This window comes from Echinops telfairi, unplaced genomic scaffold (genome assembly GCF_000313985.2).
Source record: "Echinops telfairi isolate 266 unplaced genomic scaffold, ASM31398v2 ScPeMD7_7469;HRSCAF=8507_0, whole genome shotgun sequence".
Lineage (NCBI taxonomy): Eukaryota > Metazoa > Chordata > Mammalia > Afrosoricida > Tenrecidae > Echinops > Echinops telfairi.
In genome coordinates, this window is record NW_022111372.1 from 47,413,846 (window position 1) to 47,426,150 (window position 12,305).

Genomic DNA, 12,305 nt, shown 5'->3' on the forward strand with positions numbered 1-12,305 from the left:
AAAACTTTTGAGACCCGGAGATAAGTCCCCGCAACCCCTGCCTCCTTGTGCACCTGTCCTTGTCTCCAAGTGAGCTGCCGTACACCAGAGCTGTGTCCAAGCCCTGGGCTCCAAGAAACTTACATGTCCGATACAGGACTGGGATCTGTTCGGTGGAGAGTTTGTATTTACTCCGCACTCCGATGAGCAGTGGGCTGCCTCTCCTGTCGGGAGAAGAGGGAATGAGGTTACTCATCGCCTGCCATGCTCTGGGCATCTGAGATGGGACTCGGGGATCACCCATTCTCCCTGGGGCTTAGCTCCCACAAGATACACTCCTTGACCATAATGCTCTGCAAGTTTAGCACAAGGACCACGGAGAGTGTAGCCAACAGGCTAGCAGCTCCCTTTTCAAGGGCTCACCCACCTGATATCTATCTCAGCTCTATCCTCCAGGGACCATCTGATAAATCCCCACACATAACTAATCCACCTGGTAGATGACAGGAATTCAAACTTCAAGCAGTCGCATGAACCCAAGGGCTTGCACAGCACTGTGGAGCTCCACCCAGCCTTCATTTGTGGCTCATTTTAAAGTGGGGAGCGTTTAGATGCCCATAGTGGCCCCAAGATTTCCTTTAGTTCCTTCTCCCCTAGCTCAGCTGATTGGCCATGTTCTTGTCAGCTGCCAGCAAGTGGGCTCCAATGCAGGGAGAGCCCATGAACAAGAGATCAAAAAGCTGTCTGGTCTTGCACCACCCTCGTGGGTTACAGACTGGACTGCTGTGATGCAGTTTTAACTTGTTGATATTGTTGGACGTAACTCTCTAGACCTTTCGTTCTCCTCTGACTTAGTCTAAAAGCTTTACCGAAACCTGCTCAGCATCAAAGCAACATGCAAGCCAAACCTCCATGACAGATAGAAGCCCAGGAGGTGGACTGGCTGGGCATCACCCCCGGACCTCTTCCATGGAAGCTAAAAATTCTACCACGGAACCATGAGAGCCCTCTCTGCAACTCAAATGGGCAAGAAAATGATTCGCTTTGGTCTATACACCTTGTGGGCCATTGACGGCTCTTCCAAAAGGGTGTTATTTTTGTTTGTTTGTTTTACTTTTTTTTTTTTAACTCTGCTTGTTTGACCCCTTATAGGTGAAGCTTTGCGTCTCTGACCTGCACAAGGCGCCACCCCATCATCAAGAAGACGATGCGTTCCCAAACGAAAGTCCCGAGGAAATCCTGCAGCTAACCTGGCCCTAATTCCACTCTCTTCTCCCAGTGCCCCTAGTTTTGGCCACCGGGCACTCTGCTCCCAGAACATCCCAGGAGGGAATCTTCAGTAAAACAGCTTATGTGGTATTTCTCCCTGTCTGACAACTTCCAATGGTATTTTGTGGTTAAGGTATTTTCCCATGATTTTAATGGCATCTTACTCCAAATAGACTGCTGACTCTTACAAATCACAGTCCACAAATCAGCAATTCACCTTTGCAACTCACTCACTCCAGACCCAGGAATCTTTGCCAGAGAGCGAGACCTGCAGCCTTCTCACACAAGGAGGCCTACTGGCATCCTGCACTAAGAACAGAGGCTACTATTTTAGTGGAAAGTTGGTCGCACTTCAAATGTAAACATGCCTTCCAGCTCCCTCACAGCGTCATTTTACTTTTAAACTTGCACCCTGGCTGTCACATGGACATATCGAGCTTGCTCTCTCCAAAGGCAGAAAATAACCAGGCAGAACTGATCACATATCATCTGGTTTGAAACGATATATACATGGGAAGTGGCCGGTTAAGACTAGTTATTTAGTTTTTCACTGAAAATGCCAATGGGTCTGCCTCACCTTGTGGCAACTGCTTCTCCCGGGTAGTGGATGCTCTTGAAGACCAATGCGAACGCGCCTTCCTGAAAGCACATCAGAGAACGTGAACGGCAGCCTCATTTGGCGGTAGAAACAGGTCTCCCTGGGTCTCTGGTGACTGCCGAGGTGCGGGGGTCACACTAGCAGAGCTCACGTGTGGAGGGAGCTGAGTGCCAGAATGGCTGGCAGAGTTCCATCAAGAGGGAAGCAAAGCAGATGGCTCCATGCTAAGCACGGCGAAGACCGAAACCTGTGAAAAACGCCGGCCCACGACGACCCTGTCAGGGACTCCCGGCACCGCGATTGCTGGGTGAAGTGGGATAATTAGACTGGGGTTGAGGAGAGCCTGTCCAGGTTCTAAGAGCTAGCACCTTTGTCCCCAAGGGAGCAAGTGTGAGGGCTGGAGAGGCTAACCTACAAAGTGCACTTGACTCAGGTCATGTGAGAGCCTGGGCTTGAATCCCAGCTCTGTCATTTAGGGCCAAGTCACTTAACCTCTGTGTCTCATTTCCCTCATCCGTGAACAGAGGTGAAAACTGCCTGTTTCTGTGACGGCTAGAAGCTGATGCATGCTAAGGGCTTAGAGATGTGCCCGGCATCGAGAGAATCCAAAAGAAGCATGAGCTGCTACAGTAACAGTAACAGTACACATGTAATTATAACGAGACACAATACATTATATATGGTATGTAATTATATGATATGTATAATATGTTCTTATGGTTCTTATTATTTCTACAGTTGCTAAAGTCTTTTGGCCTCTAGTCTTGTTGGTTTGTGCAAAGCCAGAACTAGAAGCTAGTTCTCCTAACCCAAGACTCCAAATGCTCTTTCCTCTGAAATTCTACCCTATAGTCTCACTCTCCTGTGTTCATTTATCATCTCAGTTGCACGCAAACCAGCTATTATTCTGATTTCCATGTGAAATCTCTCACTTGGGAACCTCGGCCAAGCCAGAGAGGGGTTTGGTGGGAGTCAGCATGCTCAGGCCTCAAAAGGTCCAAAATGCAGTGGGTTCAGGCAAACGCCAAGGGGCCTGGCATTTACCCTAGCTGATGAAGTAGGATCCAGGAGGGAGACACTTCCCATTTCTTGCCCCTTTGAGTCCCATGTTGCTCCCCACCCCTGGCCCCTCACCATGTGGCTTTAGGAAAGACGTGAAATTCCAAAATGCAGTTACTAGAGAGACATTTCAGAAATTTTGAGCTACAAATGGAAAAGAGAAAATACTGTGAGCTAATACTATCATGGTTTGATGTGTGTTTAAGTATGTGTGTGTGTGCAACTGTATATTTCTTGTAGAGCAAGCTCTCATTTGTTAAGATAGCCTCTAAATTAGGATGCCCCAAACAGAAGTCTGAGGGTAAAGGGTTTCAACAGCAGACTTCTTTTTTAGGATAAATTATTTGAAGATACGCAAGGATGAGCCACTGTACATCATGATGTGGTACTTGCCTGGGCCTCTGACCTCAGGTGTGCTGGGCCCTCAGTAGCACCTCTGGGCTGCTTGGAGGGGGGGTTTGGTAGCATCAGCCGGGAGGATTGACTCTGGGATCCTCTCCCCCCTACTCCCGCCCCATTTTTTCCTCTCATAGAGTCAATGCCTACTCCCATGCTCCTCCAAGGAAGGACTCTCTTCCTGGCCATGCCCCCCATATATGCGCTCCCCGTCCCTGTGGAGCGAGCACCACCAATCTCACCCTCTCTCTCCAGGAAACAAGTGTGCTCATTATGTCACCAAAAAGCCAGTCCTTTAGGAACGCCCTCCCACTCCCCACGCCCTAGCAACTGCACCATTTCTCTGTCCCTTCTAGAATCAAACTTCTCCAAAGCTTGTGCCTGCTCGCTTTCTACTACCTCAGCTCCACTTGGTGAGGGGTGGTGGGCTTTTCTACCCCCAGGATGCGTAACTGCTTCCCTTGACATCACGGGAGGAAAGACTCCAATTTTCAGTCTCCTGAAGGAATCGGTTCAGTTTCCCTATGTTACATGTTCGTGACCAGGAGGGCGCACACCACTCACTAAAAAGATAGCAATGTGCAGCACGATGCCCAAGTGCGTGTGTGCAAATGCTAGCAGAAGTAGCCATAGATAGGAAGGCTGACCAGTTTCAGAGGTATGAAATGTGAAACACTCCCCATCTCAGAGCGATGAAGCACAGCCCTTTCTGATCTTTCTACAGAAGGTACAGCACTTCTCTCATTCTATAAGACTAGCATTTTAGGGCCAGGCGCTATAGATGAGCCATCTTTTATCCTGAGAACTTGACCCAAATTTACTTAGGGCCTGCATATTAGAATGGAGGAACGATGAAAACAGATGGGACTGATGACTTACCAACTGCTGAATGACTCTTTCGACCAGGGTTGAAAATCTAATGTCCTCAGTTTCTCTGTTGTCAAACACGTATTTAATCAGCTTTGCGATGGTCTCTGTATCCGTTTCTGACTCAAACTCATAGCCTTTGCTTTCCTGGAATATTTGTTGGACATGAGTGCCAGATAATGACCACTACTTAGTGCTGGCCAGGCCAGTTCCCTCTCCTTCCTTATAATTTGCCCTTGGAGTAAGTTAAGGGAAACTGGGAAGACAGGGGACATTTGCCAGAATCATAGCCAGCACTAGTGAGTCATCCCAGTATTCCCCAAGATCATCCGGCCTCAGGAACTTAACTTGGCCACTAGTTTAGGCATTGCAAAATAATAGCAATCAAAATGATAAAATATGTTGAGTCAAATCCACCCACATCCCAAAACTAATACCCCACAACCGTTTCACACTTCAGACATTCACCATCTGACTTCCCACCCCACTGTCTGAGTTATTACATGAGATGGTCAGATACTTTAATAAAAGGTTCACATTATTTTTTGAATCTGCAAATCTGCAATTGTCCATGGGGTAAATGCTAATGCCATAATATCTCGTCAAACAAGATGTGGGGAGGCTAGCTCAGCTGGGGCGGAGGTTTACACATGGCTTAGAGTGGGTCTCACCCACCTCCTGCGTGTGTTTCCAGAAGGAAATGAGGAAGCCAAAAAGTTTGAGGTACACTAGTAGCATCTGACATTTAAGTATCACCCAGGGGAAGTATCTTACCAGAAATTTCCTTAGATCTTTGTAATTTGTGATGATCCCATTATGTATGACAACAAATTCTGAAAGAAAAGTTTAGCAGGAAAGAATCTATTAAGAAATGAAGTTCAAGTCAGATGGTAAGGGGAGTGATTTGACACTTGAAAACACCTCCCGACAAAGACTTCTGTTAAGCAATTTCACTTACCGTTATTAGAACTGACATCTAACTATGCTGTCTACCATTCAATCATGAGGAAACTCACTTCTTTTAATAAAACACACCCACTAACCTGTCTTCCTGTTGCGTGTAGGGTGCCTGCCCCGAGAATAGGACCGCGCGCACCACAGTCTAGGATGCTCCATGACAGGGGATGGACTAGATCCTAAGCAAAATCCCCACTGCTCAAAGACTGACCATGGAGACACCTGTGCAGCTTGAGAGCCTGTGCTGCTTTTAGTGGCTCTGAGTGGGGTAGGCCTGGCTCCCCTGCCATTCTCTAAATGAGGCTTTCTCTTCCCAGTTAGGCTGAGTGAGCTGGTACATCCCTGAAGAGTGTCAGAGAGGAGCGGAACCTCCCATGTTTCCTGCGGCAGGCTGTCTCAGGGCCCCGCTGACCTGCAGCGGGGAAAGCACCTGGCACGGTGCTCTTTCCTGCTGCCTGACTTCCATGAGGATTAGCTGCAGGGATGATGGTCAAAGGGTCTGCCTAATAAACACCCAACAAATACCTACTCTCAACGTAGACCTGGTGCTTAGCAATTCAAACCCACCAGCCACCTCATGAGAGAGAACACCATGATGGCTCCTATAAAGATGTCAGCCAAGGAAACCCTAGGGGGAAGTTCTACAGAGTTACTGCTGGCTTGCTAACACACCATAACAGGTCTTATCTGGCACTTGGCTAAAACACACACTATGTCAAGGGATATCTTTGGGACAGGGGTACTCAACAGGTAAGACTTCAGAAATTATTCTTATTGTTAAATACTATGCCCAGGAGTGAGTAGTCATCAGGGGCTTCTGATCTGACCAAGTATAACCCACTGGGGTCCATTGGAAGGCCAGGCTATGTCTTAGAGTCCTGCCCACCTGCTGTGTATCCTGGGAGGAGTTAGGAGTCATTCCATCCCCACCCCTGTAACAAGAGTTGCCAATGGAAGTTCGGACATGGTCAGTCTTTCCCCTGTTCGAGGAAGCCTTAGGGGGTGCCATTCAAAGAATCTCCGTGTGATGGTTAATGTCATTTGTCAAGGTTACTAGGCTGTGGGCCCAAACACTGATGCTTTGTTTGTCGGCACCAGTTTAGCTATGACGTTATTTAGATGTAATTAAAATTTATAATCAGTTGATTTTAAGTAAAGCACATTAGCCTCTACAATGTGGGTGGGCCTCATCCAGTCAGCTGCAGGCTTGAAGAGTCAAAGCTGAACCTTCCTGAAGTGGATGGACAATCTGCCTTCAGACTGCAGCACGGAATGCAGACTGGGTTTCCAGGTCGCTGATCTGCCCTATGGATTTCAGACCTCCTAGATCCCAACAACCATGTAAGCCAATTCCTGAAAGCTATCTATCTATCTATCTATCTATCTATCTATCTATCTATCTATCTATCTATCTATCTATTATCTAGCTACCTATCTATCTATCAATATATATGGTCTTCAAAAAGCTCATAGAAACTTATCATTATTTTTTAATTACATTTTCCCTTTAAGTTTTTGAAGACCCTTCATGAGTGTGTGCCTCTTTCAAACAGCTCATGGGAAAATGAAACAATAATGGAATGTTTCTATTGACTTTTGAAAGCCCTCCCTATATCCCCTCATATACACTTATATATAGGTGTGTGTGTGTGTGCACATCTATGAGTGTGTACATCCCTGTGTCTGTTTCTAGAACCCAAGATGATGCAGTTAATATGTCAGCAGCTCTCTGAAAGGTTGGAGGTTGGAGTCCACCCAGAGATACTGCACAAGAAAGTGTGTGACCTGCTTTTGAAAGGTCAGAGCCAGTGAAAATCCTACACAGCAGTTTTACTTTGCAACCCAAGGGGTCTCCAGGAGTCAGATCAACTCTGTAGCAACTGGTTTATATCGATATCTTTTTATGAATCTCTGAATTATAGATTGCCTTTCGGTTCTGTTTCTCTGGAGAACCGTGACTGGTACCCATAGCGTGGAGAATTGTCCAGGCAGGTGACAGGGGCTTTGAACTGGAGCTGGCATGATGAGTATTTGAGAGAGTGGGGGACCTGCACCCACCATAGAGGAGTTCTTGGTCCGTGGCTGCCAGGCACACTCGCTGTGAGCAGCATCTCCTGTTCCCAGCCTGTTTGTTGCCCACTTCGTCTTCCAATACCCCGGGGCACAGGACGCTCAGTGCTTCCATGCCATTCAGTCCATCAAGAGATGCCGTGGTACTCTTTGTCACTTCGCTGTCAACTTCGGCACTTCTTTCTCAAACAACTCTCAATTTTTGAAAATAAGAAGCAAGCTAAGCTGACCAGGAAGTGCCCTTGGGTCATTGGCTACAGCCTATTTTTCCCAAATCTCAGCCCCTTTACCACCTAGGCCTAATCGTAGGGGCTGAAAGCAGGCACCTCACCTTCCTATTCTCACTCAGAACCACTCTCTTTTTAGGGAAATGGGCAGCCGAATGAGCAAGAAACCTAAAACCTTCCTTTAAGCACCCCAGTCCTCGAACATTGTCTCTTGTGGAAAAATAAGGCCAAAGTCATCAATCCCTCACACTGCCACTTCCCAATCAAAAGGTGGGTTTCCTGTGAGCACCTGGGCAGTCTGCACTTCCAGGGGCTAAGCTGCATCTACCTCTTTCCTGAGGGCCAAGGCCACCAGTCAGAGCTTTGGGAGGGACCTATTTGAATTCTCTTGAGAAGAAAAGAGTATGCTTAGAAGTCAGTCAGGGCAGGCTTGGAGGCCACTCTGGTACCTGGCGTGGGCATAGAGAGTAAGCCAGTACATACCATTGCCTTTGTCTGAGCGCTGCGGGTGGCAGTTGATAGCATTGGGTACCCCATGGGTGGCCCAGCGAGTGTGGGCAATGCCGAAGTGGGTCTCAAACTCCACCTTGAGGTCCATGTTGTCTTGTTCTAAGTGAAAGAGAAGTCCATTTGCCATACTTTATAAATAAGTATCGACACAATAATATACAGCTGCAGAGGCTCTATCACAGCACAGTTAAGCACCAAGAGATGTTGCCTCATCAATAACCCTCACAACTATCACCATCCACATCCTAGCTTGGGGGTTTCCACCAGAGCTGGGTACCACCCATCCCAACCATCACCACTTCATCACATCCTGCGGACTTATGCCAGACCCAGGTACTACCTTGGCTACTGTTTGTTAACACTGATTAGTAAACTAACTCACTTTTTAACGGAAATAAAATTGGGAGAAAATTCTTATCACTACTGAAAATTGAAAGCACTTATCATTTGTCATAAAAATTCAAATAGACCCAGGACTATTAAAATGCTCAAGAAAAATTCTCCATGCACCGCTACCTAAAATAATCCAGTAAGAAACACTATCTTACAACATGGGCCTACCCATGCTTCTGTCGACCTAAGCTGTTGGAATGATGTCTTGTCACGTGACCCACACGTGCATGGATTCGAGTCCTCAAATGCAGAGCGTTTCTCTACTTACTGTAAAGTTCTTCACCAAGGGCCTTGACTTTCCCCCTTTTCTTGACAAGCTGGATAAGTCTTTCTTTGACCTCAAGATTATTTCCATCAATTGCCACACCTGCAATGTAAATATATATAACATATATATTGGTATTCATATTGACATTTAAGTTATCTTCTCCCACCTTTCACTTACAGGCCAAAGGAGCTCTGGTGGTGCAGTGAATTACAGGTTCAGCTGCTAATTCCACAAAGTCAGCACTTTGAACCCACCAGCCACTCCAGAAACCTAGAGGGGTAGTTTAACTCTGTTCTACAGGATCACTACGAACCAGGATCGACTCAATGGCAGTTTGGTTAGTTCCAGACGGGATTAGAATGAGCCCTGGTGGTGCTGTGGCTTAGGCACTGGGCTGCTATCTGCCGTGTGGGTGGTGGAAACCCCCCAGCCACTCTGAGGGAGAGTGGGGCAGCTATCTGCTCCCAAAGGGTTACAGTCCTGGAAACCCTCTAGAGCAGTGGTTCTCAACCTTCCTCATGCTGCGACCCTTTCAGACAGTTCCTCATGTTGTGGTGACCCCCAATCATAAAATTATTTTCGTTGCTACTTCATCACTGTAATTTTGCAACTGTTAGGAATCGGGTGACCCCTGTGAAAGGGTTGTTCGACCCCCAAAGGGGTCGCGACCCACAGGTTGAGAACGGCTGTGATAGAAAGTCGGTATGAGTCAGAATCAACTAGATGGCTATAGATCTTAGACAGGCTTCGATGGCTGCATGGTATGGGTGTTGATTGAAATTCTTGCTCTTCAGTCTATCCCGAAGAGAACTATGATTTTCAGGAAATGTACTTTGGACCAAGAAGCCATGCCTGTGGTGATATTAAACACAAACAGAGAAGCATGCAGCCTGCGTGTCCCTCATGTGGGCTTCGTTGACTGGCTTCTGCTGAGTGCTTTGAGCCACAAACTTGCCTGGGAGCGGTGTCCCCATGGCCACCAGCATAGCAATGGACTCATCTAATTGCACCTATCTTGTTCATGCTTTTGGAATTATACTAGTTTAGCTGGAGAGACTGCATTAGTCTTCCTATAATGTTTGTATGACTTGCTTTGAGTTAAGAAGGAGCCCTGGAGGCGTAGTAGTTACACATGTGGTTTCGATTCCCAAGGCCGGTAGTTCAAAACCACCAGCTACCCCTCAGGAGACAGATGGGGCTTTCTAAGGCCTGTTAACAGTTATAGTCTCGGAAACTCACAGGGGAAGTTCCACCCTGTCCAATAGAGTTGCGATGAGTTGGCATCAAGTCAATGGCAGTGAGGGTTTTTGGTGTGTGTATTGAATGTACAGAAAGCCCACGGTCTGGCTACAGGGATGGCTCTCTCGTTCTCCCAAGGTTGCTACATTAACAATGGAAACCGGAGTAAGAATCCGCTTGCTTGTAGGATAGAGCAGTCCCTAGCGACGCCACTAGCTGAGAAGCTGGAGGTTTGCGTCTTCTCAGAAGTGACTTGGAAGAAAAGCTTCGTGATCGACTTGCCCCAAAGCAGGCTAAGGAGCACTGAAAACCCGCTGGAGCACAGCTCTGCTCTGACCCACGGGGCCTTCCCACGAGCGGAAGTCAGCTTGACGGCCACAGGTAGCAGGCAGGACGATGGCAGAGCCAACACTGAGAAGCCACCCAGTGCAGGAAGTCTGGCCACGTAGACCTTGAATGCACGCTTAGAACAAGGGGAAATGCTTAACATTAAAAAGCAAAGGAAGTCAATATTGAAAGGTGCATAGTTAGAGCTTACAATTACAAATACCTATACACCAATGCCTTCTTTCCCTCCACAGCCCTCCAGCCGCTGCCACCATCCGTCAGGTACACACCGTGGTGACAGAGGAGAGACACAAAGATATTGCTGTGGAGGGAAGGGTATTGTGTTCTGATGTTTCTTTAGATCCTTGTTTCTTTCTTCTACTTTTATATGGTTTGCAAATTCCATTCATGGCTGGGTATTGTTTTTATATCAAAAAGGAATCCTGGAAGGGGTATCCGAAAAGTGCCCCTAAAGAAGACCCCTTGCGCAGAGGCTGCCGGGCCCCTCACCTGCTGAGTCATAGCCTCGGTACTCCAGCCGCTGCAGGCCCTTGATGAGCGTTTCGAAAATCTCCTTCCTTGTCCGGGGGACCCTGTAGTTCATGTAGGCGAAGATCCCTGTGAACAGGCAAAGCACACATTTATCAAACATGCTTAGAAGAAAGCTCTCGTGGGACCACAAGGATGCCATTTCCATCGGGCTCCCGGGACTGGCATGTCCTCGGAGAGGATGAAACCTTCCCAGACAACCAAAACCCACTTGGCTCCCCTCCTGCTCTGGACAGGGGTCTTACTCATTGACCAGACCTTACTGGTCGTGATACAAAGACCCATAAACCAGGTATTGCTACCTGGACAAATGAAATGCCTGTGCCCTTCACCTTACAATTCCACTCTGAACGCTTGCCTCTGGACACACCGAGTCATGTAAAAATAGAAGGGTGAGGCTTTCACTGGGGCAACGTTTATTACAGCAGATGACCACAAAAACAAGCCAACCACGTAAAAATAGCTGCAGTCCTGCCTCGGTACGACCCTGGATCTGCCCAGCAAACACCTATTAAGAGTCATCGGAAGTCAACAGTAGCCTCTTTGATAGGTGGGGGCAGGTGCTGGGAACTTGGTCTTCCATTTCCCAGGCTCCAGTACTACACCAAGAGGAGGCACTACATTGCCAATGGCAACCAAAGCCCCCTTTCCTCCCTGGATCCCTGAAGAACTGAGTCTTCCAGGGAGGCTATAAGCTATGGATCGTTTTTTAATTTTATTTTCTGCATTTGTATTTCAGAACAATGCTCTGTTTTGTTTTGTTTCCCACATAGGAAGTCCTACTTGTCACTTGTCATGTTGGCTCTGCCTTTCCAAACTCTTCCTGTTATGGATTGAATTGTGTCCTTCAAAATATGTGTTATTGTGTCCTAACCCTAATCACTTCTGAGCAATAAAAATAGCAGATTAGACACGGAAGACAGGGGAAGTGGGTGGGGGGTAGAGTGGGGAGGAGAGAAGCCACATGAAGATTGCCAAGGACCCCGAGCACCATGGAACAAACGCTGCAGGGGATCAGGGTCTTTCCCCAGAACTGAGAACAAGACAGGGTGAGGTACGGAAAGGGAAAGGGAGACACAGAGCCTTCCCCTAGAACAGCGGTTCTCAACCGGTGGGTCAAGACGCCCACATATGAGTACCTGGTGTGAAGACTGTTATCCAGGAAGCTATACCATGCACCAAGACAAAATTTCATTTATTTTCAATTAGAAAGCAATATTTCACAATATATAATTACATATTGCTTTTGTGATTAATCACTATGCATTAATTATGTTGAATTTGTAACAATGAAAATACATCCTGCATATCAGATCTTTACATGAAGATTCATAACAGTAACAAAATTACAGTTATGAAGTAGCAACAAAAATAATTGTATGGTTGGGGGGTCACCACAACATGAGGAACTGTTGAAAGGGTCGCGGCATGAGGAAGGTTGAGAACCACTGCTCTAGAGTCAGTGCTCTGAATTTCACCTTCTGGTTTCTTTAAGAGGAGCCCTGGTCTACATGTTGGGCTGCTAACCTCAGTGTCAGCAGTTCGAAATCACCAGCTGCTCTGAGGGAGAAAGAGGAGGCTTTCTACTCCTGTGAAG

At 47.2% G+C, this 12,305-nt stretch overlaps 1 protein-coding gene across 1 annotated transcript in view; it reads right to left on the reverse strand.

The window, feature by feature from the left end:
• Nucleotides 1-12,305, reverse strand: part of GFPT2 (glutamine-fructose-6-phosphate transaminase 2) — a 45,849-nt gene that overhangs the window by 18,546 nt on the left and 14,998 nt on the right. The window contains exons 2-8 of the mRNA XM_004696841.2: nucleotides 10,670-10,777; nucleotides 8,594-8,692; nucleotides 7,906-8,031; nucleotides 4,943-5,001; nucleotides 4,181-4,315; nucleotides 1,826-1,887; nucleotides 124-203 (exon numbers count right to left, since the gene is read on the reverse strand). Of these exons, the coding sequence (XP_004696898.2) occupies nucleotides 124-203; nucleotides 1,826-1,887; nucleotides 4,181-4,315; nucleotides 4,943-5,001; nucleotides 7,906-8,031; nucleotides 8,594-8,692; nucleotides 10,670-10,777 (669 nt within the window). The remainder of the gene's footprint in view (nucleotides 1-123; nucleotides 204-1,825; nucleotides 1,888-4,180; nucleotides 4,316-4,942; nucleotides 5,002-7,905; nucleotides 8,032-8,593; nucleotides 8,693-10,669; nucleotides 10,778-12,305) is intronic.